This window comes from Eutrema salsugineum, unplaced genomic scaffold, assembly GCF_000478725.1.
Source record: "Eutrema salsugineum unplaced genomic scaffold, Eutsalg1_0 scaffold_5, whole genome shotgun sequence".
NCBI lineage: Eukaryota > Viridiplantae > Streptophyta > Magnoliopsida > Brassicales > Brassicaceae > Eutrema > Eutrema salsugineum.
The window spans coordinates 14,810,896-14,834,432 of record NW_006256612.1 but is presented as its reverse complement, the minus strand read 5'-3'; the positions used below and the strand labels follow the sequence as shown (position 1 = coordinate 14,834,432).

At 38.7% G+C, this 23,537-nt stretch overlaps 8 protein-coding genes across 9 annotated transcripts; 4 read left to right on the top strand and 4 right to left on the bottom strand.

Moving 5' to 3' along the window:
• Nucleotides 1–1,354: 1,354 nt before the first annotated feature.
• Nucleotides 1,355–3,011, bottom strand: LOC18994535 (uncharacterized isomerase BH0283). Its single transcript, XM_006418191.2, has 5 exons — nucleotides 2,686–3,011; nucleotides 2,232–2,531; nucleotides 1,982–2,143; nucleotides 1,736–1,819; nucleotides 1,355–1,627 (listed from the first exon to the last, which is right to left on the bottom strand). The coding sequence occupies exons 1-5, from the start codon at nucleotides 2,917–2,919 to the stop codon at nucleotides 1,520–1,522; spliced, it is 888 nt and encodes a 295-aa protein (XP_006418254.1). The 5' UTR covers nucleotides 2,920–3,011; the 3' UTR covers nucleotides 1,355–1,519.
• A 121-nt stretch (nucleotides 3,012–3,132) lies between these two features.
• On the bottom strand, nucleotides 3,133–5,173 carry LOC18994534 (R3H domain-containing protein 4). Its single transcript, XM_006418190.2, has 7 exons — nucleotides 4,906–5,173; nucleotides 4,666–4,748; nucleotides 4,349–4,457; nucleotides 4,138–4,220; nucleotides 3,842–4,000; nucleotides 3,638–3,739; nucleotides 3,133–3,543 (listed from the first exon to the last, which is right to left on the bottom strand). The coding sequence occupies exons 1-7, from the start codon at nucleotides 4,976–4,978 to the stop codon at nucleotides 3,388–3,390; spliced, it is 765 nt and encodes a 254-aa protein (XP_006418253.1). The 5' UTR covers nucleotides 4,979–5,173; the 3' UTR covers nucleotides 3,133–3,387.
• Nucleotides 5,174–5,350: 177 nt separating this feature from the next.
• Nucleotides 5,351–8,354, bottom strand: LOC18994533 (TVP38/TMEM64 family membrane protein slr0305). The gene is made up of 9 exons (XM_006418188.2): nucleotides 7,856–8,354; nucleotides 7,533–7,594; nucleotides 7,390–7,444; nucleotides 7,146–7,244; nucleotides 6,849–6,935; nucleotides 6,581–6,697; nucleotides 6,181–6,273; nucleotides 5,860–5,890; nucleotides 5,351–5,664 (listed from the first exon to the last, which is right to left on the bottom strand). The coding sequence occupies exons 1-9, from the start codon at nucleotides 7,955–7,957 to the stop codon at nucleotides 5,474–5,476; spliced, it is 837 nt and encodes a 278-aa protein (XP_006418251.2). The 5' UTR covers nucleotides 7,958–8,354; the 3' UTR covers nucleotides 5,351–5,473.
• A 791-nt stretch (nucleotides 8,355–9,145) lies between these two features.
• On the top strand, nucleotides 9,146–12,863 carry LOC18994531 (putative DUF21 domain-containing protein At1g03270). The gene is made up of 13 exons (XM_006418186.2): nucleotides 9,146–9,481; nucleotides 9,829–9,905; nucleotides 10,054–10,137; nucleotides 10,230–10,343; nucleotides 10,587–10,670; nucleotides 10,765–10,836; nucleotides 11,122–11,189; nucleotides 11,423–11,510; nucleotides 11,586–11,659; nucleotides 11,752–12,133; nucleotides 12,285–12,331; nucleotides 12,435–12,495; nucleotides 12,608–12,863. The coding sequence occupies exons 1-13, from the start codon at nucleotides 9,241–9,243 to the stop codon at nucleotides 12,722–12,724; spliced, it is 1,509 nt and encodes a 502-aa protein (XP_006418249.1). The 5' UTR covers nucleotides 9,146–9,240; the 3' UTR covers nucleotides 12,725–12,863.
• A 530-nt stretch (nucleotides 12,864–13,393) lies between these two features.
• LOC18994530 (myosin heavy chain, non-muscle) lies at nucleotides 13,394–17,123 on the top strand. The gene is made up of 9 exons (XM_024152925.1): nucleotides 13,394–13,553; nucleotides 14,103–14,168; nucleotides 14,578–14,743; nucleotides 14,865–15,535; nucleotides 15,703–15,876; nucleotides 15,982–16,098; nucleotides 16,186–16,365; nucleotides 16,460–16,506; nucleotides 16,645–17,123. Exons 2-9 carry the CDS (start codon nucleotides 14,121–14,123, stop codon nucleotides 16,931–16,933), a joined length of 1,692 nt encoding a protein of 563 aa, XP_024008693.1. The 5' UTR covers nucleotides 13,394–13,553; nucleotides 14,103–14,120; the 3' UTR covers nucleotides 16,934–17,123.
• Nucleotides 17,124–17,425: 302 nt separating this feature from the next.
• Nucleotides 17,426–20,969, top strand: LOC18994529 (isoamylase 2, chloroplastic). 2 transcript variants are annotated; one of them, XM_006418184.2, is made up of 2 exons: nucleotides 17,426–17,551; nucleotides 18,197–20,969. In XM_006418184.2, the coding sequence occupies exon 2, from the start codon at nucleotides 18,263–18,265 to the stop codon at nucleotides 20,897–20,899; it is 2,637 nt and encodes an 878-aa protein (XP_006418247.1). In that variant the 5' UTR covers nucleotides 17,426–17,551; nucleotides 18,197–18,262; the 3' UTR covers nucleotides 20,900–20,969. The 2 variants fall into 2 exon arrangements, with proteins under 2 accessions (XP_006418247.1, XP_024008421.1); XM_024152653.1 differs by having other exon boundaries at nucleotides 17,426–17,573.
• A 388-nt stretch (nucleotides 20,970–21,357) lies between these two features.
• LOC18994528 lies at nucleotides 21,358–22,056 on the top strand. Its single transcript, XM_006418183.1, has 2 exons — nucleotides 21,358–21,427; nucleotides 21,512–22,056. The coding sequence occupies exons 1-2, from the start codon at nucleotides 21,358–21,360 to the stop codon at nucleotides 22,054–22,056; spliced, it is 615 nt and encodes a 204-aa protein (XP_006418246.1).
• A 70-nt stretch (nucleotides 22,057–22,126) lies between these two features.
• Nucleotides 22,127–23,512, bottom strand: LOC18994527 (sm-like protein LSM2). Its single transcript, XM_006418182.2, has 3 exons — nucleotides 23,379–23,512; nucleotides 23,045–23,203; nucleotides 22,127–22,443 (listed from the first exon to the last, which is right to left on the bottom strand). The coding sequence occupies exons 1-3, from the start codon at nucleotides 23,379–23,381 to the stop codon at nucleotides 22,324–22,326; spliced, it is 282 nt and encodes a 93-aa protein (XP_006418245.1). The 5' UTR covers nucleotides 23,382–23,512; the 3' UTR covers nucleotides 22,127–22,323.
• Nucleotides 23,513–23,537: the final 25 nt, after the last annotated feature.

Here is a 23,537-nt window from a genome sequence, read left to right as displayed (position 1 = left end):
ACCCATATTTTACAAATCGTAAACGTAAAAGTCAAACAAACACCATTTTCTTATTAACCCTTTTTAACCGGACCATGTGAGTTTGAGTTTAATTCTGACATCTGACGAAAATTTCGACCGTTATGTTTTGTATCGTATAAAATAACTAAATATAAGTTGCTTAACTAAATTGATGTAGTTACTATTACTAACTAATTATTCGGACCGTACGTGATAAATAATCGAGGAAATAAATATTTAGCAAGTGTGGGTGATCATAACTCATAGCTCATCGGTAATGCAAGCCAGCTGGTTGGGTGCCTTTCTTGACATTTTGATATTTTTATTCGATTGAAGAGACTCTTCTTTAATAGTAATTAAGATAATAATCATCTCTTGAACCGAGATTCCACGGTTTGAATCCTTCAATGATTACTCTTCTTGAATAAAATAACGTCACAACAACACATTGAAACTTAAGTACATAATATTACATTCACATCAATCATCCGTTTTTTTTTTTAACATTGGGAAATGAATCATCCGTTTTTTTTTTTTTTAAGGTCACACTATCTCAACTCCAACATTTGAAAGAACATAAAACTGTTTATTTTAAATTAAGACTTTGTTAGTTTCTCCTTTTAATAAAACTGTGATTATTCCTTCACAAGGGCACTTCAGTGAATGCTGAAGAATATAAACACCGAAACACGTTACTAGCTTACAACGTAATCACATGGACTATCATATAGTATTGAATTTTATCTGTCTTTTTATGAAACAATCAATATCCGTTTGGTTAAATAATTGACAATTTCAAGAGAAGAGTCAGAGAGAAACACAAGTGGGGTGTTTTTGAAATCGTGGCCGTCTTTTGCAATCATGGGATTGCGATGATTAATTAGTTACACAGTCGTTAATCTGAAAGCCGAAGCCCGTTTTATCATAAGCCGCTCGTTATAAGGGCCCAAGTAATACAACTTCATCGTTTTGGGTTGGTTTATGATTCGAGTGAATTACTAGGTATCCATGAGAAATATATAAGAACATTAGGTCCGTATATGTAAAATAGATGTTAAATTTAGGGAAATCTGCGAAAATCCCTCGAACTAACCGGTGTTTTTAAAACAAACCTCAACCTTTGAATTTGAAGGAACTTATTATAATTATGGTTAATTACAAAACCTCAACCTGGTTTTGTCATGCTTTCTTGGTAAATTTTAACACTTGAAAAATGTGTGATTGCAAGTTTAATGGGAGTTGGTTCGAAGACTTAGGATTCTAAAACTCTTGAACTTTTACTTATTTATATTTGGTCTGGTTTATCTAGTTTCTCTCTAAAAGTCTTGTAGCTAGTATACACCATATAGTCGAGAAAATGGCAACGATTGAGAAACAAATGGAGAAATTCTCGACGATGAAGGATCATCCTGTAATCTCTCATCACTAGCAAATTAAAATTTAGGGATACAAATACATCTCCGAGAAGATAAGCTTACAATAATCTTTGGTTTCATGTCATTGTTTGAAAAGAGCCAAATCAAACTAAGACACATCCTTCCATTACAGTGATTGCTTTGCCTCTCAGCAGAACCCTCTGCTTCTCTTTGTCTAGATGAACCTTGAGCGTTCCGCCTCTGCTTGAAGCCTAAACCCATTTTCAAAACAATCAAAATCTCTCTTCTGGAACTAATTATAATACTCTCATCACTTCCAAAACCAAAAGACCTGTCTATAGATAGATTAGATAGCAAACCTGGTAGGCTAAGAAATCAAACTTGTTCATCTTAGTGCTCCAGTAGTGTGCTAAGGCACAATGCGCACTTCCAGTAACAGGGTCCTGAAGAACAGCACACCAGTAAAAAGCAAAAGAGGTATTGTTTTCTTCTTGCTGTTGTGATCACTAGTTCTAAATCTAAGAGCAAATACACTCTGTATGATAGCTAAAGATCTTGGTCAACGGTTTTGTGTCCATGGAAACACTATTCAGTCACTATTTTACCTCATTGATTCCGAATTTAGGGGCGAAGTAGCGACTACAGAAATCATACGAAGATCCTGCAGAAGCAGCAGCAGTCACCATCATTCCTTCACAAGGGCATTTCAGTATCTCATCTAGTCTTGGCTCCAGTTCAGTAACAGATTCCCACGACGAAAGCACAACCTGCAACAGAAATCATCGGCCAGATTTTAATGGTTCCAAAAGACGCCAGGAAAAACAGAAAAAGAAAAAAAATGGCTGAAATACTTACGAGGATGTCCTTCTCTGTTGCTTTAACATCAACAATGGTAGCTCCATTCAATGCTTTGGAGAAGAGAGAGAGATCACTAATAGTGGAGTTGAATTCACAAGTTGGAACAACGGGGAAATTCAGTTCGATCAAGAAGGTTGGTTCTTCTTCATTATCATCTTTGAGCTCTGAAGTAAGTGGAAGCCGTGTAGCTGTTAGAATTCCTGATCTTGTGGCGAACTCAACTACTTGTGAATCAACCAAACCGTTTGAGAAGATAACGTGAGCTGATGCTAAAGTTGCATGACCACACAGATCCACCTGCACAAATGCAAAAGATCGAAAGTGCATTAATTTCATAAATATGAGCCGGAGATTCTCATATGTATAGAGTCTTTCGTCCATTTCCAGTCAACTGACAAATCCGAAATCGAAAACTTGGAAAATCGGGAAACTAAAGCAGCGATTAGCGAACCTCAGCGACTGGAGTGAACCACCGGAGACGGAAGCGAGGGAAACCACGATCTTCGGAGATCGGAGTAAGGAAACAAGTCTCGGACAAGTTGAATTCGGTGGCGAGAGACTGAAGCCACGCGTCGTCTCTCTGATTATCGTCGTCCAGAAAGCAAACAGCAGCTGGATTCCCCTTGAAGGCGGAATCAGCGAAAGCATCAACCACGAAGTAGTTGACTCGCTTTTTGGCCGCCATTGTTGTTTGACCAAAGCTTGATTGGTTTCGTTTGTTTGCTTTTCACTCTTTTTTATTGGTCGCCCACTCTTTTATGTACACATATACAAATGGGCTATTAAAAATGGGATACAAAAAACAAAAATCAAATTTTTATCTGTAGAAATTGTTGTCTAATAATAATATATAATCATATGTATCTTATTGAAGAAAAATGGTGATATTGTTCCTCCATTGATCAAGAATTTCGATTTTTGAGAAGTATTATGATCATCCAATAAAAAGGGTTTCAATTTTTGCGTAACAGATTGAGAGAATACAATAATTATACAAGCTTACAAGACCAGAGTAGAGGAAGAGATGCAAAGAGAGTCCTTTCGCTGCATAAAGAGCCCTTTTAACTGACTAAAGGAGGCCAATTGCAGCTTTTTTTTTATTCACTCGTAATGAAAACATTACAGCTACAAAGGAAGGAGTGTATGTGTGATGTTACCAAGCTCCTTCCTTTGACATCCTCAGGAAATGCGCAAGACTGATGCTTGGTTTCTCTCCTGAATCGTCAATGTTCTTCCATTTGATCCTCGTTGTTTTCGTTGCTTTCCTTCCTAATTGTTCTGTTGCAGTTGTAGACACTAAATTGTGGTACTGGTCCAAAGAAAAAGAGTTTCTTTTTAGATTTGTTACTCTTCATTCAACATCTAAGCAGAGCATAGCTGAGGAGATGTCGTGTGGCTCATACCTCACAAACACCGTGCAGAAGCAATCTATGGAATGGATCTTGAACCTTGAGCTCAAGAACATCTCCTTCACCGCCATCTTTGATGAAGTGACTTATGCATTGCTGTGAAAAGTGTAAACAATTCTTGAAACTAGGAGGAAGCAAGGGGTCTACTATATATATAAATGTGTATGGCTCAAAATGTCGTCTCTGAAGAATCAGTACCTCATATCCTTGGATTAGTTCTGGTAAAAAGCTACGTCGAAGAGCCTCTCTTGTTCTACAATCTATTCTTCGCCAAGCATTTAAGACAGCGGTTTTATCAGCATCCACACGACCTTTCTGCCTTACAGATGACCGGCTCAAAGATTCCATGATATTGGCCTGACAAAAACACACAGTTTTCAATTATTGGTTAAGACTCGCACCACTGATTGTACAAACAACGTATATTGTCAGATCGTTATTAGAGTAAAACTTCTTACGACACACCAAGTCCAAAAAGAAAGACGGTAACTTACCTCCTTGTCCATGTCTATGTTTCTAAATTTGTCCCATTCTCCAACATTAGTCAAAGAAAAGGCAGAGGGTGGGTGATCATCACCTGTAGAACATTTTGTAGAAGCCAGTGAAACGATGATGAATTAATCGAAAACATGAGAAAAACTCAAAGCACATTTGAGATTCAACAGAAGAGCGAGCATACTCGGAAAGTGAAAGTAATATTATTACCCCATGGTGGTGGGGCAAACAAGCCTCTGATTTCTTCAGCATCTAAACGAGGAACAAGTTCCATCAGAATACGATCATTTAGCCACCTCCGAGATCGCCGGTTACTAACCTGCATTAAGCAAAAGCCAAAACTCATTAGCTATCAACTTCAAAAATTCCATCTTTGATCCCCTGTCTTATATTACAGAAAGAAAAATCACACCTTTAAGCATAAGAAAAGAATCCCATATTGGATATTAGAACTGCATTTACACAAAAGAAAGCACTGTTCCAGTATATCATACGAGAGGCCAATTAGTTAAAAAAAAAAAACTCACTTGTCCCGTCAGGCTCTCGAGGGCCTCAATTTTCTTCTCAAGCGAGAGGGCACGAGAAACACAAGTCCTAGTATCTCCTGCACCTGAGAAATTCATTCATTCCCGGAGAAAAAAAAAAACAAAATTACCTAAATCAGAAGAAACCCCTAAATCCCAAGCACAGAAATTTCTCGAATTAAGGGGACGAAACCAATATCACTCGCTCGCTGATTAAGAGAAAAAAGTCAAACATCGGATTACCTCTATGGGGATCAATAGGGGACGACGACAAAAGAAGGCTCTCATCTCGCCGAATGACATTGGTAGCCGCCATGATTCAACAAAACAAAATTAATGAGGAAATCGATTGATCTGAAAACAAAACCGAGCCACGAGACTGCTTGGCTCTTTCCGGACAAGACAAGAAGGTCTCGAGTTCCGCTTACAGGCAAACACCACCGAAGCAGCTAGCTATTTGGGGGATTCCTTGATAAAAATGAATATGCCGGATATATCCGATAGTTAAGCCAGACCGCCACCCGATTCAACCGGTCTGTTCTGTTCTCCCACGGTATAACCGGTCTGATTTTGGCTCGATAGTAAAATTGTTTTCGTGTGAAAGCATTTGCTTGCTACATGATATTTCCCAGCGCTCAAGTGTAAATAAAATAACCAAAGTTGTGAAAAAGAACGAATGAAACGTTGAACTATGGTATTATGATGCTATACAAAACGTATCTAATATCTCTCACGGTACAAAAAAATTCTCGTGCTTCCTAAAAAAATTTACAAATTCAAGAGGTTTGGTTTCTTCTGGTCTTTCCTCTCTTCAAGAATCTGATGGGTCGATTCTGATAATGAGAGACTCCTCGTGTAGCTGATCCGGTGGTGGTGGCTCTGCGATGGGGAGCATGCAAGTGTCGTCATTCTTCTTGCCATCTAATAAATCTGTTGCATTCTCAGCCAATGCTTTATCCAATGATGATTTCGCCACTCTTGTTATGCATATTATCAGAATTACTGCACCCACACAGATTTCAAAACAAGATTTTCAAACTCAAGGAAAGTTTATACCATCACCATTTGATCAGGATCAGACAATCTACTAAAGTTTCTATTACCAAACCACTGGTCAAAACAAATACCACCCAGTGTCACTAAGTGAGCCTAGCAAAGATATAAATATATGTGGAAATGATTAGAGAAGAGACCCACCAGCTAGAGCAATGCCAAACATCATTAGCACCTGCATTCACAATTTACAATACGGAAGAAAGACAAGTCAGACTTACACTGCAAAGGCACCAATAAGATTCCTAATAAGCGTCATACAATAAGATTTAAGTTAAACTTCAGATTCGGACAAGTTATTTTTTTCTGACACTACAAACTTCTAAAATCTATGCAATTTGCTCTCTTCTAAATACAGATGATAACTGGTATGCTGAAACAAACAGGTATCTTCAGTCAGTCAAGCTGATCTCCGGTCATAACCAATCTAGTAGCCAAGTGGAAGTAACTGAAGAAAAAACTTACCCAACGAAATACTGACACCTCATGCCATCCATGTGTAATATCAGAAAGATCTTTCAAAGTAGTTCCAACATAAACTAGCACAAACGTAATGGGCTGTTACATTAAAACATTTCAGAAGATTAGTATAACTGCTATGGATAATATGAGCAACTAGCACTTTCACATGCATGATAAGTTGAAACAATTTCTGTTGTTTTCTCAGTTTCTCCCATTTCGGGTTGATCCGAACTGGGTACATACAACAGCGCATGTCCATTTGGGTTAAACAACAACTACTTATCTCCAATGATAGGGTAATTCTTGGGTGTAAAAACAAAAATCAAAGCACTAGGCCCTCCTTCCACAACTATCAAAGTAAAAAAGGCCAACATGCAAGCAAATACTAAACAAATGTCTGTACCATCATTCCCAACCAAGTGGCCAGCATGTATTCCCCTAAGCGAACGGGGGTTACAGATAGGAGGTAATTCAACATATTGAAGGGCAATATGGGGACAACGCGTAGCAGCAAAACTATCTGTAAAGGAAGAGTATCAACAGGAAGTTAGCGGTCAATTAATTAAATGTAGCCAGAAACTTGAGGTACTTTGCTACACTGTTGGTCCCAGGTATAGCTTTTGTGAAGAAAAACGATATGTTAATGAATTGAGAGAGTGCTACTTTCATGCCTTGAAGCCAGATCTTTGAATTGCAACGGAAACAGCTTGAAACTTTGGGTAATGCTTTATTTTTGAGGCGACATAAGATTTACCAATCTACATGATACCATAAAGACAAAGGACAATCATTAGCGACAATAAGATGGCGAAGATAGAAAATATGCCACACTTAGTTAAATGATCCCCTAAGTTGCGAAGATGCAAAAGAAAGAAAGAAAGGAATCAGCTACTTCTCTAGCTATAACAAGCAACACCATAGCAAGCGAAACATATTAGAACAGATGCTATCATATCGAAGAGACATACCGTTCTACCAAGCAGAAATGCTGCTGTTGCACCTAACGTAGCTCCAAGAGAGTCGGCTACAAATCCTACTGGCAGGCCAAAAAGATAGCCACCCCCTAGCTACAGAGACCAAATAACGAATATCAGAACAGGGATAAAAAAAATCCTAGTATCCCATCTTGAAACGAAAAATTAATGTATTTACAAACAAACATAATAGAAAAGCACCCTAGATTTCACTAGATAGTTATGAATTGACAACTACCGTGAGTACAGAAGCAGGAACCGCCACAATTGTGAGGGGAATATAAGCCAAAGCCCTGAAAATGTGAGTGAGTTAAAGAGAGCACATCACAAGTTAAACAAGAGAGAACAAAAAATAAAAAGTAGAAAGCATGAAAAACTTACAGCGCAAGTGGACCAAAAGGTCCAAGATCTTCCTTAATCCATAACAAGAAGTCCTTCAATTTCTGCAGAAAGGGAACAGAACAAATGATTCCTTCAAACTACAGATCTTCGCAAAATTGGATTTCATGAAGATTCAAAGTGTGAAACAATCAAGCGACCGAGCAACACTATTTCCAAACAGAGATGTAGTGATCTAGCGAGTTCCAGGAATACCCCACTCTATCCGTTTATAACGATATAAGATCGTTGCTAAGGTACCACTAGGAGCTATAAATACACGCAGAATGCGAATAGCGGGGATAGAAGGGGAAGAGCGAAATTGCCTGTTCAACCGGGAGAAAAGTGAAAGCGGTGCCGATAGCCACAAGGAGGAGCAGCGAGATTGCGATTCGGAAAGTGGACGGAGTAAGGGACCTCGCCGCCATATACAAGGATCTGAGGCGACGCCGCCACCAAGGCCTTGAATGGTCGTCATCATCGCCGTCATACTCATACTGACCTCCATTTACACAAGCTCCTGGCTTAAGCCACGGCCTCGCCCTTAAGCCCTCCACTTTCGCCAGATTTGTCTTCCCTCCCAAAACGAATCCTTCCTCTTCACCCCGATTCCGGAGATGTGATTCTGACGCTTCACCTCTATCTCCGCCAAATGGGCAAAAGAAACGTGAGAGAGAGAGAAAGAGAGAGGGAGAGATTGCAGAAATCGATAGTAGAGAGATGGAGAGAAAGAGAGGCTTGTGCTTCAATTCTTCGATTTCACTGTCCTTCGATCTTGAGATTCTGTTGCGTTTCGCTCGTTCCGGTTTCACTGTCAAAATTTTTTCCCTTGATTTTTTGGCATTTAACCACAAAGAAGAGCTTTCGCATTTTGACTCTTTCATATCTTTAAATAATATTGAAAATGAGTTCAAGCTTTCCCTAGCCCCTTCTCATCAATGGACTCCTGACGTATACGAAGGAGTGCGGTTCGTTTGAGAAATTCCTACCTCTCTACATTTTCTCTTGTCATTAACGGCCCAAACATTTAGCTCATAGATGACTCCAAAAGCCCAATGGAATAAGATATTTTTGTTTTGATAAATAAGTAATGATTTTTTTTTTGTTTATTTATCATTCACGATTTTGAAAAACTAATAATTTTTCATGTCAACAACAGCCATTTTAGGTTTTTTTTTTGAACAAGGTTTTACAGCCATTTTAGTGAGTATTCAACATTTATTTATTTATTTGGGGTGTTAGTTACTACTCTAGTTTGTACCTAGAAATTTATTTAATTGTTTTAATCTGACAACAGTACAATGATATTTGGGAAGATTTCAAGAGTTGTGTGATGTGGCAAGAGGCAAGTGTATCATATCGGGCATTAAAACCGATAAAGGTTTGATACATACTTATATGATAGCTCAGTAATAAATAGTTATCACGTTGACAGACAAATCAATTAAAGATGAATAAAACGCATGAGTAACAACGGAAAAAAGAGGGAGAAAAAAAAACGGGGAAAACGCATGTTGATTGCTGACGTGTCAAGTGGTCCATGTATCCCCGTATCAATGACATTTCATCGTCTTCCTTCTACACAAAACAATTTCACATCACAACAAACACAAGAGTCCCTTTCTCTCTCTCTCTCTTTCTCTAGCTCAGTCGCTGTTTTTGTCTCGCTGCAAGCGACCAAATCGAAGCCGAGAGGAAGAAGACGGCGACAATGGTTGTTCTGAGCACGGTGGCGTTGGTTAAAGCAGCTTATTCGCTGAACAGCTTCGTCTTTGAAGCCGAAGACATCCGATTCGGTTCGCCGTGGTGGTTCGTCGTCGTCGGTGTGGCGTGTCTCCTCGTTCTCTTCGCCGGGATAATGTCGGGACTCACGCTCGGACTAATGTCCCTTGGCCTCGTCGAGCTTGAGATCCTCCAGCAGAGTGGCTCCTCCGCCGAAAAGAAACAGGCCTGTACGTTTTCTTCTTTTTTTTTTCAATTCCCTACTAACTCCGTTCTGTTGTTTCGACTTCAAGCTAGATTCGACTTTTCGTTGGCTTGGTTCTCGTTTTTTATGGAAATTTTGATGTGGCCCGTTTTTTTAGCTTTTTCTTTGATTACGGTAAAAATCAGTTCTTAGAATGAAATCACTTACTGGGCTTGCTCGACTCGTAATGGCTATAGAATTAAACTTAAAAAAGTTGGTTTTTTTAAAAATTTCTTATTCTGTGATTTTGGCTGTAAGTGATGGAGTCTCTATTCTTCTTACTCTTGACGGTTAACTTTGGAGTTACTTGAATTGGTTTCTTGGATATTGCAGCTGCTATCTTACCCGTGGTTAAGAAGCAGCATCAACTTCTGGTGACTCTGCTTCTATGCAATGCAGCTGCCATGGAGGTAAAACTTGATTTGTTACTCCATTTTTTTCTGGTTTTCAACGATAAGTTACTATTTTTTTTTTTGTGCACCTCGGATTCAAGGAAAATACTAGTCTGGACTCAGTGATTTGGTGCTTGATGCTTAATGTTTTGTTTTCCTTTTTCAGGCCCTTCCTATATGCCTGGATAAGATATTTCACCCCTTTGTGGCTGTTTTGCTCTCAGTTACTTTTGTTCTTGCTTTTGGGGAGGTAACTTTCTTTATGTCTTCTTGGTACTAGTTTGTCTTTTTATCCACCACTTTCCATCTATATCCACTGATACAAAATTATGTTTCAACCAGATAATTCCGCAAGCTATATGCTCGAGATATGGACTTGCTGTCGGTGCAAATTTTTTGTGGCTGGTTCGCATTTTGATGATAATCTGCTATCCCATTGCTTACCCTATTGGAAAGGTGATGTTTCTTGTGTTGACTAATCTTTGTTTGACTAGTTGCTACGAAAGTGAATAAGTTATGTTACAATTATGGTAGATTGGGAAATTTGTTGAACCTGCATTTAATCTAGCAATGTCTTTAAGTAGCGTTACTTGTTGAAGCTTTGCATTGATTTTATCACCTAGACAAGTAGATGCATTTCTAGATGTCACAGTGTTATGCAGTCGATGTTTACTTCTATCAACGTTCTATATGCCTCAGGTTCTTGATGCCGTGATTGGGCATAATGACACACTATTCAGGCGAGCTCAGCTGAAAGCCCTTGTCTCAATTCACAGCCAAGAGGTATTTCTCTTTATGATCTAATCAGACAAATCCAGAAGAAGATAAGTTTATTATAAAAGTATTTATGTTTCCACCTTCTGTTAATTCAACATAGGCTGGTAAGGGAGGTGAACTGACACACGAGGAAACAATGATTATAAGTGGAGCCCTGGATTTGAGCGAGAAGGTGAGGATTTGAACTCGCCCTGATGCTTGTATAAAACCTCCGGATGCTTGTAATCTGTTCACCCTGATGAACAGGTTATGTTGTGAATAAAATTGTTTTCCTGTGATCTATTTATCCGGGTTTAGATTCTTCATCTCCATGAACATATGTTACCTGAGGTTGCATACGGAGGATGACTTAACTTTGCTGAACTGATGCATATACTTTGATTGTTAACACACTTTTAAATTTATTTTTCTTCAAGATTACTTCCACTGATCTAATTCATACGCCTTCATTTCATAGACTGCTGAGGAGGCTATGACGCCAATTGAATCAACATTTTCCCTGGATGTAAATACAAAGCTAGACTGGTGAGTTAAGATTAGAATTGGTCTTCTTTTCGACGATTTCCTTTCTGTAAATGTCAAATCTTTCAATGGAAAAACGACTTTGAGAAACTCCATTTGGCTGATTAGTTTAAAGTCCATACTGTAAATTGATATGAAGAGCAGAGAGTAAACTCTTTTCCTTAGTCTATCTACCTAGTAATTGCACTGAGCAAAAAATCTATCTGAAATCATGAATTTTCACCATCTAAATGCAGGGAAACAATTGGAAAAATACTTTCCCGAGGTCATAGCCGAATCCCGGTCTACTTAGGGAATGCAAAAAATATCATTGGACTTCTATTGGTACTCCTGTTGAACTTTTCCATTGCTTCATTTCATTGAATATTATTAGATTAAGTATCTGCTGCCATTATCTAGGTTAAGAGTCTTCTAACTGTACGAGCAGAGACAGAGACACCCGTTAGTTCTGTTTCCATCAGGAAGATCCCTAGGTAGATCCTTGCTTCCTAAAGCTTTACCTAGCTAGCTACAATATGTTTCCACAGGAAATGAGAGTATAAATTCCCAGACATTGCCTTTCCAGGGTTCCATCAGACATGCCTTTGTACGATATACTCAACGAATTTCAAAAGGGAAGTAGTCACATGGCTGCTGTTGTCAAAGTTAAAGACAAAGATAAAAAAAAGAATACGCAGTTGCTGAGTAATGGCGAAACACCGGAAGAAACTATGAACTTTTACTCGAGTCCTCATTTAACGGCTCCTTTGCTGAAGCATGTTGATGATGAATCGCGTGACGTTGTTGTTGATATCGATAAAGTACCAACGCATGTGAAAAACAGGGGAAGAAATTTCCAACAGATGGGAACTGCGACAAGAGACTTACCGCGTCTCTTGGAAGATAACGAGGATGCAGAAGTGATTGGCATCATCACGTTAGAAGATGTCTTTGAGGAACTTCTACAAGTATGATCTCATGCTTCTTTCTTCTCTTTTCTGGTTTGATATTTTCCTCGGGCGTTTAGTCGTGGCCATGAAATATCTACTCTATGCTTATGTTGCTATATACACAATTTCACTTGAGAAGTCTTTTTTTGGTGGTTTACTGGAAATGCAGGCAGAAATCGTGGATGAAACTGATGTTTACATCGATGTACATAAAAGGTATTGTTGTATTGATAATTACTTGCTTCCGAGTCACTTGCTCTATTGCTTACCAAAGATTCACTGAAAAGTAAAACTGCAACATTTTTTGACATCATTTCAGAATACGTGTGGCAGCAGCAGCAGCAGCTGCTGTATCATCCATAACACGAGCTTTACCAGTAGTAAGCAATAAACGGATAAAATCCTTGATGTATCTATTGGTTATATGGAAGTTTAAAAGCTTATTGGAGTTTTCTTTCGGGGGAATTTATGACTCCTTTTTGTGTGTCACAGGAGTATCAAAGCAAGGTAGGACTAACCGTGAAGAAGCTTGTAGGGAAAGAGGCACGAAGTACGAAGAATTACACAACAAAAATCACGGAGCCTCTTTTAGCAGAATCAGATAGATAGTTTTCACTTTCTTCACCTTGTGTTAATTTAGGTTTAAGGATCATCTTATCGTCTCACGTCTGTTAACACTTACTTTGTTGTGTATGTGGTGTGTATACAAAGTTGAAATAATGAAGAAAAATAAAAGAAAAGCCGATATCTATACACACATTTTATGTGGGACTTCTTGTTCTGTATCCAGAACAACTAACACAGAAGATTCTCTAAACATTTATCCAGAACAAGAAACACAGAAGATTCTCTAAACATTTCAATCAACAATTGATTTATTGTATAACAGACACACAGAGAACTGAATTTCTTATCTCCCCCTCATCCTCTGTTACATTTTTTTCTTTTTTTATATTCTGTTTCCATTTTCTTTTTCGTTAATTTGTTGGATTGGTTTAAGGTGGCAAAAAGGCCCAATATTTCCAAAAAACCATTCTGAAAAGGCCCAAGACCCATAGGACCCAGTCAGACCTGTCTATATGATTCAAGGGGTGTGTGTGTTTGTGTAAAGTGTGCGGGAAGAATAAATGAATACAAGCCAATCAAAAATTAAAGATAGTTTCCTTTGTCAGAAAATCTAATTGTAATTTCGATTGGTTGTTGGCATTGACCTTAAGCTTCGCCGAGAAACCCACGTCAGTCAAAAATCATTCGCCTGACCAAAATACCCTCCGATACGCTGCAAAATGAACGCATCAACCCACGGTACCGACCTAGCATAAACGAAGCAAAAGACCACTTCACAATTACGAAGCAAACGACACATACTTCTTCTTCTTCTTCCTCCTCACAGCTCTCGCTGCCGATCTCATACTCCCCAAAACGGAAATTTGGATAGGTTTGTGCTATTTGCTTCGTTTGTTTCAGGAAACCACAAAATCGAGGATATTGAATCGTCGGATTCCAAATTTTGTTTCCCTATGTGTATTTTGATGTTTTTGTGGTGCCCTTTTTTTTGGTAAAGTATTGCTTGTGATCGTTTCATCATGATCCATTCGATTCTGACGACTAAATTTATCTCCTTTCTTAAAGAATAGGTTTTGTGATCTCTGTTTTCCCATTTTAGAAATCTTTGGTGATACTGAGTTGTAATTTACTGCACTTGTATGATCGTATCCCTCTATTCTCTCTACATATCGCGGGAAACAATAATTAGGCTTTTTAGTGTTACTCGGGAAATACTAGACGTTCATAAAGTTTATTCCTCATCCGTCTTTGATGGTTCTATGCAACTTTAGAGATTAACATATCGTTGTCTACTTGTCTTAATATGTTTTCCTCGTTACTGTCTCTATTTCAATTCGGTTATATGTCGGTTTTTTTAGAGATGCATCAGACGGATTACCATTCTATCCTGACCATAATTTTTTTTTATTGTTTATTGCAGAGTTGATCAAGCTCACTGATGGGTTTCAGTTCTGTTTACCGATCTCTAACGGAGATATTTCCTCAGGTCAAAACTCTTCTTTTTATCTCTTGTCTCGTCAATTTTACTTGCAGTTCTCGTACTAAGAAGAAAATGTTGATATAATGTTTTCTTAAAAAATTCAGGATTTCGTAAAGGTCCTGGTTTTATTGTGATGCTGATTTCATTATATGTTTCTACATAATTACTATAAGAACTTAAGCATTGAGATTTGCGAAAGCATTCATGCTGGAGCTCAGTATGCACAAGAACATGTATATTCAATGGCTATTGTGTGCACTAGATATATTAGTTTGATCAATTATTTGCACTTCCTTAGATGTTGACACCATTTAAGCTTTTTGCCTAACCATCTTTCATTTTTGTATGTTTCAAATAGATTTGATGTCTTCTGTAATCTAATCGAAACCACATTGTACAAAATGTTCCACTGCAGATTGATGCACGAATACTGAGGGCTGTTGCAATAGAACATCCCAAGGATGCTGATGAGGCTGCTGCTGTAGTTCTATCAGAGATTGTTCCTTCGTTGCCTTCAAATCTGTCCAATAATGTTACTGAATCTTGGAACAAATTGTCTGGAAGTATTTCAGAGCGTGAAGGTACAGCTTTAGCCCGTGAAAAATAACCGTGTTGCTCTGGCCTCTACTTTCACAGCTCAAGGTTTCTCATTCTTTTATTTCCAGAGGACATATGTTAATAAATTGCTTGTTTAAATCGCAGTAGAACGTGATTTGGAAGATGTTGTTTCTAGGTGCCGCGGTTTTCTTGTAGCTTCTGGCTCAAAGTCCAGCGCCTCTTCTTCTTCAGAAACTGTCCCCCGGGTTGCTGGTTCTGGCCACGATACCAGTGCTTCAAGTACCAAATTGCTCTCAGATAGGAACGATCTAACAAATTTGCCACTAGATGTTGGTCGTGGTGTTTGGCATAAAGATGTCGAAAGTGAGGAAGTCCATCCTTTGAAAAGGGCTCCTCGAAAAACGCACAGAAAAAATGATTTCTTTGGTAACTGTTATGATGTTCCGAGCGAAGCAGAAATTGGTTCCGTGGTCTCTGCTGTCGCCCAAGACAACCTCAAATCAACTAGCGATTTTTGGCAAGATCTTGATTTCGATCTGACATGGAATCTAGCAGAATCAAGCACAAGCATAAGTTCAGAAAATGCTGTACAGAAGATGGTCGATTTAACTCCTAGAGACAATATGAACAATATACAGCAGGGTTCATGTTTTGAAGTTGGGACTGGGAGTACAAATGTTGTGGAAAAGAGTTCAAAGGATACATTGGCCAGTGAAATTGGTGATACCGAACTAGGTGGTGCTTTTAGCTCATCAACTCATGGATGCAGTGTTGATCACCTTGAAGAGATTATCGAAGATGCCAAAAGTAACAAGGTATACTGACTCACTTATGCTCTCAGCATTCTTTAAGCATGTAAATGCTTTACTTTTGTTTGTGTTCACTGGTGCTGAGGTCTAGAAAAGCTGTTGGTGATGTTATTTTCAAACTGAGAGTTTGTGAGGGATACTGAAACATGATTCTTTTTTTGATTATGATGTAGAAAACCTTTCTCACTGTGATGGAATCAGTCATGAATCTGATGAAAGAAGTTGAACTTCAAGAGAAGGATGCGGAGAAGTCAGAGGAGAACGCTGCTAGGGGAGGTTTGGATACTCTTGAAAAGGCTGAGGAGCTCAAGAAGATGCTGGAACATGCCAAGGAAGCGAATGACATGGTAATGATATTATCACCTATAATGTTCTAATACAGTACGTGCTTTGATTTTTTTTTTTTTTTTTTTTTTGTTGAATGAGAACTAATTTACTATGATATTTTGCAGCATGCTGGAGAAGTATATGGGGAGAAGTCAATTTTGGCCACTGAAGCAAAAGAGCTTGAAAACCGCTTGGTCAACTTATCAGAAGAACGACACAAATCTCTTGCTGTCCTTGATGAGGCATGTTTCATCAGCTGACCACAAATTTTGTCTCATTTTTCTCTGTTTCATACTGGAGAGAGATTGATCTAATTGTGTGTCTTGTAGATGCGTGAGACTCTTGAAATAAGACTAGCGGCAGCATTGGAGATGAAAAAGGCTGCTGAGCAAGAAAAGAAGGAAAAAGAAGACTCTGCACTTAAGGCACTTGCTGAACAAGAAGCCATCATGGAGAAAGTAGTCCAAGAATCAATGGTTCTACAGAAGCAGGCAGAGGAAAACTCCAAGGTAAAAAAATCACTGTTATAAAACACTAGCGATGAGTTTCCTCTTGATGTCGAAAAGTCTTCTTAATCCCGTCTTTTTTTTCCTCGGCCTGCAGCTTCGAGAGTTTCTTATGGATCGTGGTCAGGTTGTTGATTCCTTACAGTAAGTCCCATTCTAACCGCACAATGATTCATCTGTTTAGAACACCCTTGAAGCTTTAGTAGCGATTTTTCCTTTGGATATTCGTAATAGTCTATTCTTTCAAATGGATCTTTATATCTCTATTTCTTCCTTGAGCAGAGGAGAAATTTCTGTCATCTGTCAAGATGTGAAGCTGTTGAAAGAGAAATTCGACAACCGAGTGTCATTAATAAAATCAATCTCCTCGAGCCAGACTAGTTCATGCGGATCATCTATGAGAAGCTTAGTGCTTGAGAATCCTGCTGAGCCCTTGAATGGAGTGCTTGAAACCTCAAGCAACAAGAAGAGCCCAGAAGAAGCAGTTTGCTCCACGAACAAAGAGAGAGATATTTGCAGAGAGCTTCTTGAAGATGGTTGGGACATCTTTGACAAGGAGATCGAACTTTAAGGTGGGATGTTGCTGAAGAATGTACATATAGGGTTCTTATTCAAATACAAAAATGCTTTAACTAGAGAATAAAATGGAATTTGCTCACTACTTTTGTAGACCAAATTTCGATCGGGGATTGTATGGTGGTACTACCTTTATTTGACTTGTGAGTTATGAGCTATTATGGTTTTCCTCAGTTGCTTTGATAGAATTTGTTCCATTACAGGATTTGAGGCAGGGGCTTGGTTTCTTTTATCGACAAAAAAAAAATTATACTGTACGAACATAACAACGACATTATACAAATATATTATGATCCACTATAATAGAACAAATCATTGTTAATCAAATATCTTCATTATTCATATGTCGCACAGTCGTTTAATATGTTGAAAACAAAAAGGCTTAAACTTGGGCGGTCCGTTGAGTTAAAGGCATCGAACTTCAAAAAGGAACAAGACAAAACCTTTCACCCAAAAAAGAAAAAAAGAAAAGAAATCAAATCATAAACTCACGGACAGACTCCATTTCATCACATGGATATTCTCAGATATCTTCTATGTTACAGTCACTGCGAAAATCTTCTCTTGGAATCTCGTTTTCTGCTTCAATGGCGGTGATGATGCTTATGCGACCGTAAGCTCGACATTTTTTAGACATTTGTCTCTTCTTTACGCTTCCTTTTTTCTTTCTTTATTATTTCTTCGTGCTTCGAGTTTACTTAGATCCTGAGACTTATTGTTCTTGTTGATTCTACTACTTTATCTCTTTAAATGCGCTGAAATTTGAAATGCCGATGATTAAAAGAAGAATTTTTTTTTGTTGTTGATTGGGTCTTGTGTGATTTTAGCTTTTTGAGATGACGGTTTAGCTGATTCGAGCTCATTCTGCTACATCTGGTTAAATAAAGGTGTAAAGATTTTTCCTGGTTAATTATTGCTGATAATTGTGTCTATCTAAACTTAGTTGAATCTCAGATCAATTGCTGGGAGCTTTTGTTTCAATTTAGATCATTGATACGTTATGATTTTTTTTTCAATTTTCTTTCCTTGTTACGTTATAATTTCTATTCCTTTTTCTTTTGGGTTTTGTGTTTTGTGATTTCTTGTTTCTGTGGATCTAGTTTCGTTTGTGAAACTCATCCAAAAACTAGAGTGTGATTTGGTTTCTACTTTCTTTCATTCATTTTTCATCAAGAGTTAAAGTGTGTTTGATCTCCCTTCTTAACTATAACTATACTACATAAGAACTTCATGAGATTTTACTTTACTTTGATTTCAGGGATTGTTAATTGCTTGGATTGCTAAAGTTTTGGGAAACGGGAGAAACTTTCTGCTTGTTTAAATTATGGCTGCTTGGTCACTATCAGTTGGGATAGGATCTTGTTGTCTCAGTAATAGCATCACTAGAACATGGAAGTTTCCTTCTACTAGGTTTTTTACTGGTATGAACAAGACTAAACCTGGATCCGAGACACTGATAGTTACAGGAAAACCTTTATTGCGGGATCAGCTGAGTAGGATTTGTGCTTCAAAGACTTCTATCGAGCTGAGGGACCAAGTATCTACTAGAAGTGCTCAGGCCAATGACCTAAAGAAGGCAGTATCCTATTTGTTCAGGACGAAAGCTGGTACTCTTGTTAAAGTTAAAGTTGAAAAGAAGAGAGAAAAGTACAGCATTTTGGTTTATGTTTCATCTTTAGAAGTAAGTGGCGACGATGAGAGCAGACCGGTGATGGTTTGGGGTGTATACAGGTCTGATTCGTCGTGTTTCTTGCCTCTGGATTTCGAAAACTCTTCCCAGGAATTACAAACCCACACAACAGAAACTCCGTTTGTGAAAAGCTCCTTGTCTGAATTAATGTTAGGGCTCGAATTTGATGGGAAAGAATCTCCTTTCTACCTATCATTTCATCTGAAGTTACTGTCAGGAAAAGACCCCGATGGTCTAAAAATGCTGACACACAAGGACGCTAACTTCTGTGTCCCGGTTGGTTTTACTGCTGGTCAGCCATTGCCATTAGGCCTTTCTTCTGGACCAGGTAACGACTCTTGGAATTTCGCCTTCTTTTCAAGACACTCAAGGGGCGTGGTTTTGTGCTTGTATGATGATAGCACAACCGACAAACCTGCGTTAGAGCTTGATCTCGATCCTTATGTCAACCGAACAGGTGATGTTTGGCATGCTTCAGTTGAGAAGACATGGGATTTTGTGAGATATGGGTACCGTTGCAAGGAAAATGTTCACTCTGAAGAAGAAGAAGAAGAAGAAGGCAATGTTGAAGCTGAGAAAATTGTTTTGGATCCGTATGCCACAGTTATTGGGAAATCCGTCTCACAGAAGTTTCTTGGAAGTTTGTTCAAAAACTCTTCTTTTGATTGGGGTAATGATGTGTCTCCAAACATACCACTAGAGAAACTCATCGTTTACCGGTTGAACGTAAAGGGTTTTACACAACACAAATCCTGCAAATTGCCCAGTAATGTAGCAGGGACTTTCTCGGGTGTAGCTGAGAAAGTGAACCATTTGAAAACCCTTGGAACTAACGCTGTTCTATTGGAGCCAATATTTTCATTCTCCGAGCAAGAAGGTCCTTACTTTCCATTTCATTTCTTTTCTCCCATGGACATGTATGGACCTTCCAATGGCCACGAATCCGCAGTCAACTCAATGAAAGAGATGGTAAAGAAATTGCACAGTCAGGGGATTGAGGTAATTTTGGAAGTAGTTTTCACACATACTGCCGAGTCTGGAGCTCTTCGAGGGATTGATGACAGTTGCTATTACTACAAGGGAAGGGCTAATGATTTAGATTCCAAAAGTTACTTGAACTGTAACTATCCTGTTGTTCAGCAGTTGATTTTGGAGAGCCTGCGTTATTGGGTAACTGAGTTTCATGTAGATGGTTTTTGTTTCATCAATGCTTCGTCTCTCTTGAGAGGCGTTCATGGTGAACACCTCTCTCGTCCTCCCTTGGTTGAAGCAATAGCTTTTGATCCACTGCTCGCGGAAACAAAACTAATTGCTGATTGTTGGGATCCACACGACAGCATGGTGATTCCAAAGGAAGTAAGGTTCCCGCATTGGAAGCGATGGGCAGAACTCAATACAAGATATTGTCGAAACGTAAGGAACTTTGTTAGGGGAAGAGGCGTTCTTAGCGATCTGGCTACAAGAATTTGTGGAAGTGGTGACATATTTACCGATGGAAGAGGTCCGGCTTTCTCTTTCAACTACATTTCCAGAAACTCAGGACTCTCTCTTGTTGACTTAGTCAGTTTCAGTGGCCCTGAGCTAGCTTCAGAGCTGAGTTGGAACTGCGGGGAAGAAGGAGCAACAAACAAATCAGCTGTTCTTCAAAGAAGGCTAAAGCAGATCCGCAACTTCTTGTTTATACAGTACATTTCACTCGGAATCCCGGTTCTTAACATGGGAGATGAATGTGGAATCTCTACAAAGGGCTCGCCTTTGTTAAAATCACGGAAACCCTTTGACTGGAAAATGTTGGCTTCAGCTTTCGGTGTACAGATCACGCAGTTCATCTCTTTCATGACTTCGGTTAGAGAAAGGAGAAGCGATGTGTTTCAAAGGAGAAACTTTTTGAAACCTGAGAACATTGTTTGGTATGCAAATGACCAAACAACTCCGAGTTGGGAAGACCCTAGTTCGAAATTCCTGGCATTGGGGATCAAAGCAGAGTCAGAGGAAGAAGAGACCGCGTCACTGGTTGAGCCAACCGAGCCGAAGAACAATGATCTGTTCATTGGATTCAATGCAGGTGATCATCCTGAGAATGTAATCTTACCTACACTTCCCGATGGAAGCAAATGGAGGCGATTGGTCGACACAGCTCTTCCTTTCCCGGGGTTTTTCTCTGTCGAGGGAGAGACCGTTGCAGCAGTAGAACAGACTCAGCAACTGGTAGTGTATGAGATGAAGCCGTACAGTTGTACCCTTTTTGAAACAATCAATTCTACTGCTTAGAACTCAAGTTATGATATTTGTATATGTTATTACTGTGTTGTCATATATCCAATAAGAATATTCAATCAAATCAACGACTTTCACAATATCTGATGTGTATTAACAACACTTTCTCTTGTAACTAAAGCCTAAAATCTTTATGTACAAGATCTCCTCAAATCAATCTTCGTTCTGATACGAGGTGTCCATGAAACATGCCTTCTATGGATTCAAAAGATTAACCTTGTTTTCTTATTTCATCATATATATGGAAAGAAGATTTTCCACAGGATTTAGGAGTATAAAGATATAATATTTATTTTTCTTCATTTTGTGTAAATAAGATAAGATACGGATGCTTAGGGTTTGTAATCTAGATCAATTACATAAACGATTCTATAAGTAAAACCCAAAAATATTATTCGTGTTTCGTGTTCTTTTGTTTTTTCATTGAAAGGAGCAGAAACGTGATCTGAAAAATGAACAACGGTTGCTGCTCAAAATGTCAGGCTAAATCAAAGAAGATGAAGAAATCGAAGAAACTCAAAGGTAAGTGTTTCTGTTCCCATCAAAATGTTTGCTTACTAGAGAGCTTCACAAATCTAAAGTTTCTGACTTTCTTCTGATGAACAGAGGAGTCTGATGAAGAGGATGTGGAACAAAAACAGAAACTTCCAGAGAACGAGAATCCGGAAACAGATTCAAATGAGGAAAAAGAATCTCATGGAACTTCAGACCAGAAGGATAAGAAGGAGAAGAACATCGTTACATGGCGACACACAAGTACAAAGAAAGAGAAGGGTCATGGTAAAAACTTGTCAAGCCCGAATAATAATGGCGTTAAACCGCCTTGTTACACCGCTAGGTCGATGATGTACCATGGTGGGCCTAATCCTTCAAACCGGTGGCGCATATCCGTACCCCCGAGAGGCTGTTATCGACCGTATGGTGGTGGTCCATTTCAGCCATTCCAATCCGGTGGTGGTGGTGGTGGTCCATTTCAGCCGTACCAATCTATGGCTCCAGCCACAATGTATAACGGTGCTCACATTTCACCATATCCGCCTATGGCTGCACCTGTTTTCCCTCCCAATTGGCAAACCAGACCGTTCATGGATACTAATCCTATGACGCGTTACACTAGCTACTTAGACAATTACTCATTTTTCTGTAATTAGGTTCTTTCTTAAAGAGTCCTTATGTTTTTCTCTGCTTGCTTTTTTATCTTAGAGAGAAGAAACTATATAGTAAGGACTGAATAAAGGCATTTCTTTGAAAAAACAAAATTCATCAAAGAGTTAAAAGAAAACGGGACAGATAATCTTTTCATAAAATATAATGGAACCAGATCAAGCCATTACACGAAAAATGAAAAAAAAAAAAAAAAGTATCAAGTCTTGTTAATCAAACAGATTTATGTTTGGAGATACAACTGTTTGGCGCAATCATCCACCTCTAGCTTCTCTTCTAGCGGCATCGTGAAGTAAATCAACATCGACTCCATCAGGAGGTAACTGCACGTACCTTACCACTGATCCTCTGATGAAACAGTTTCTCACCGAAAGCTACACAATTCAGATTCAGGAGAGCAAAACCGTAAGCTAAAATTCAGCGGAATAAAATTCTTATAGAGGATACAGTCTTTAAGTGTGACAAGAATAGGAAATCGAGTGCCAAAGATACCAAAATTTAGCTAAAAACCATTCCGCAAACAAATTGCAAAGACATTGTACTTCTGTGACTTGAAAAATCTCAATGGCTACACAAAATGCAGTATACACACATGAATCTCGATAAAACATGTCAATAAGTACCAAAATGGTTACAAATTTGTCCCTTTAGACTGTCCCTTTGCGTTTGTAAATCGAATCAAAATCACCTCAAAGTTGGTCATAGCAAAAGCACGAGATGAGAATACATCCCCTAATGGGTTAAACACATATGCAAGTGCTGAGCATTAAGCTTTCAAGTTCGTCAACAAGGAAGTGTAGTAAGCAAATAGATAGAGAGACAAGGCCTAACTGGTTATGTAACACCAGAAATCAAAATCACACCTTTTACTACTAGATAAACCACTAAAGAACACAAGGGCAAATTCATGGTGCGCCGCCGATAAACCCTAAATCCCCAAACTAAGGAAATCAATTATAAAGAAGAAGAATTTACCATGTGAGGGTATTTGTCTTGATCAACAACCCTAGTGTTCTCGAGCTTGATATTCAGATACTGATCCACTGAATGAAGAGTCCCTCTTATCGCTAAATCGTTCTTCAGCTCAACCGTCACTTCTTGTCCAACCAAATCCTTGAAGTAAGAGAAGAACAGCTGCTCCACATAAAAAACAAATCCACGAAAAACCCAAAATTATCAGCGAAAATCAAAACCCCGAACACTCCCACGAATAAAACAAAGAAGAAAGAAATCATCTTTCGATAGGTCAAAACAAAACAAGTCCCAACATTCAATTTCGAAAAACACGAATAAAGCATACAGTTTGTACCATTTTTTTCCTCTGCGGATTCCTTCCTCTGCTCGCAACTCAACAAAGTGAAATCTGAAGGCAGAGTCTGCGAGAGTTGAGACTTTACTTCTCTGGAGAAGAGTACCCTAATGATCTTTGGGTTAACTATCAATACACGAAACAAAAGCAAATTTATGT

Excerpts from the sequence above, each read along its gene's own strand:
- LOC18994535 (XM_006418191.2), bottom strand. The coding sequence starts at position 2,919 with ATGGCGGCCAAAAAGCGAGTCAACTACTTCGTGGTTGATGCTTTCGCT. Across the intron at positions 2,144-2,231 it reads CAACAGAGAAGGACATCCTC|GTTGTGCTTTCGTCGTGGGA; the intron begins GTAAGTATTTCA and ends TTTCTGTTGCAG. Across the intron at positions 1,628-1,735 it reads TTGATTTCTTAGCCTACCAG|GCTTCAAGCAGAGGCGGAAC; the intron begins GTTTGCTATCTA and ends AAATGGGTTTAG.
- LOC18994534 (XM_006418190.2), bottom strand. The coding sequence starts at position 4,978 with ATGGCGGCTACCAATGTCATTCGGCGAGATGAGAGCCTTCTTTTGTCG. Across the intron at positions 4,749-4,905 it reads CCCTATTGATCCCCATAGAG|GTGCAGGAGATACTAGGACT; the intron begins GTAATCCGATGT and ends TGAATTTCTCAG. Across the intron at positions 4,221-4,348 it reads GTTTGCCCCACCACCATGGG|GTGATGATCACCCACCCTCT; the intron begins GTAATAATATTA and ends AATGTTCTACAG.
- LOC18994533 (XM_006418188.2), bottom strand. The coding sequence starts at position 7,957 with ATGGCGGCGAGGTCCCTTACTCCGTCCACTTTCCGAATCGCAATCTCG. Across the intron at positions 7,595-7,855 it reads CTTTTCTCCCGGTTGAACAG|AAATTGAAGGACTTCTTGTT; the intron begins GCAATTTCGCTC and ends CCCTTTCTGCAG. Across the intron at positions 7,445-7,532 it reads CCTTTTGGTCCACTTGCGCT|GGCTTTGGCTTATATTCCCC; the intron begins GTAAGTTTTTCA and ends TCACATTTTCAG.
- LOC18994531 (XM_006418186.2), top strand. The coding sequence starts at position 9,241 with ATGGTTGTTCTGAGCACGGTGGCGTTGGTTAAAGCAGCTTATTCGCTG. Across the intron at positions 10,671-10,764 it reads TCTCAATTCACAGCCAAGAG|GCTGGTAAGGGAGGTGAACT; the intron begins GTATTTCTCTTT and ends AATTCAACATAG. Across the intron at positions 12,332-12,434 it reads TACATCGATGTACATAAAAG|AATACGTGTGGCAGCAGCAG; the intron begins GTATTGTTGTAT and ends ACATCATTTCAG.
- LOC18994530 (XM_024152925.1), top strand. The coding sequence starts at position 14,121 with ATGGGTTTCAGTTCTGTTTACCGATCTCTAACGGAGATATTTCCTCAG. Across the intron at positions 14,169-14,577 it reads TAACGGAGATATTTCCTCAG|ATTGATGCACGAATACTGAG; the intron begins GTCAAAACTCTT and ends GTTCCACTGCAG. Across the intron at positions 16,099-16,185 it reads CTCTTGCTGTCCTTGATGAG|ATGCGTGAGACTCTTGAAAT; the intron begins GCATGTTTCATC and ends TGTGTCTTGTAG.
- LOC18994529 (XM_006418184.2), top strand. The coding sequence starts at position 18,263 with ATGGCTGCTTGGTCACTATCAGTTGGGATAGGATCTTGTTGTCTCAGT.
- LOC18994528 (XM_006418183.1), top strand. The coding sequence starts at position 21,358 with ATGAACAACGGTTGCTGCTCAAAATGTCAGGCTAAATCAAAGAAGATG. Across the intron at positions 21,428-21,511 it reads GAAATCGAAGAAACTCAAAG|AGGAGTCTGATGAAGAGGAT; the intron begins GTAAGTGTTTCT and ends TCTGATGAACAG.
- LOC18994527 (XM_006418182.2), bottom strand. Across the intron at positions 22,444-23,044 it reads AAGACAAATACCCTCACATG|CTTTCGGTGAGAAACTGTTT; the intron begins GTAAATTCTTCT and ends TGAATTGTGTAG.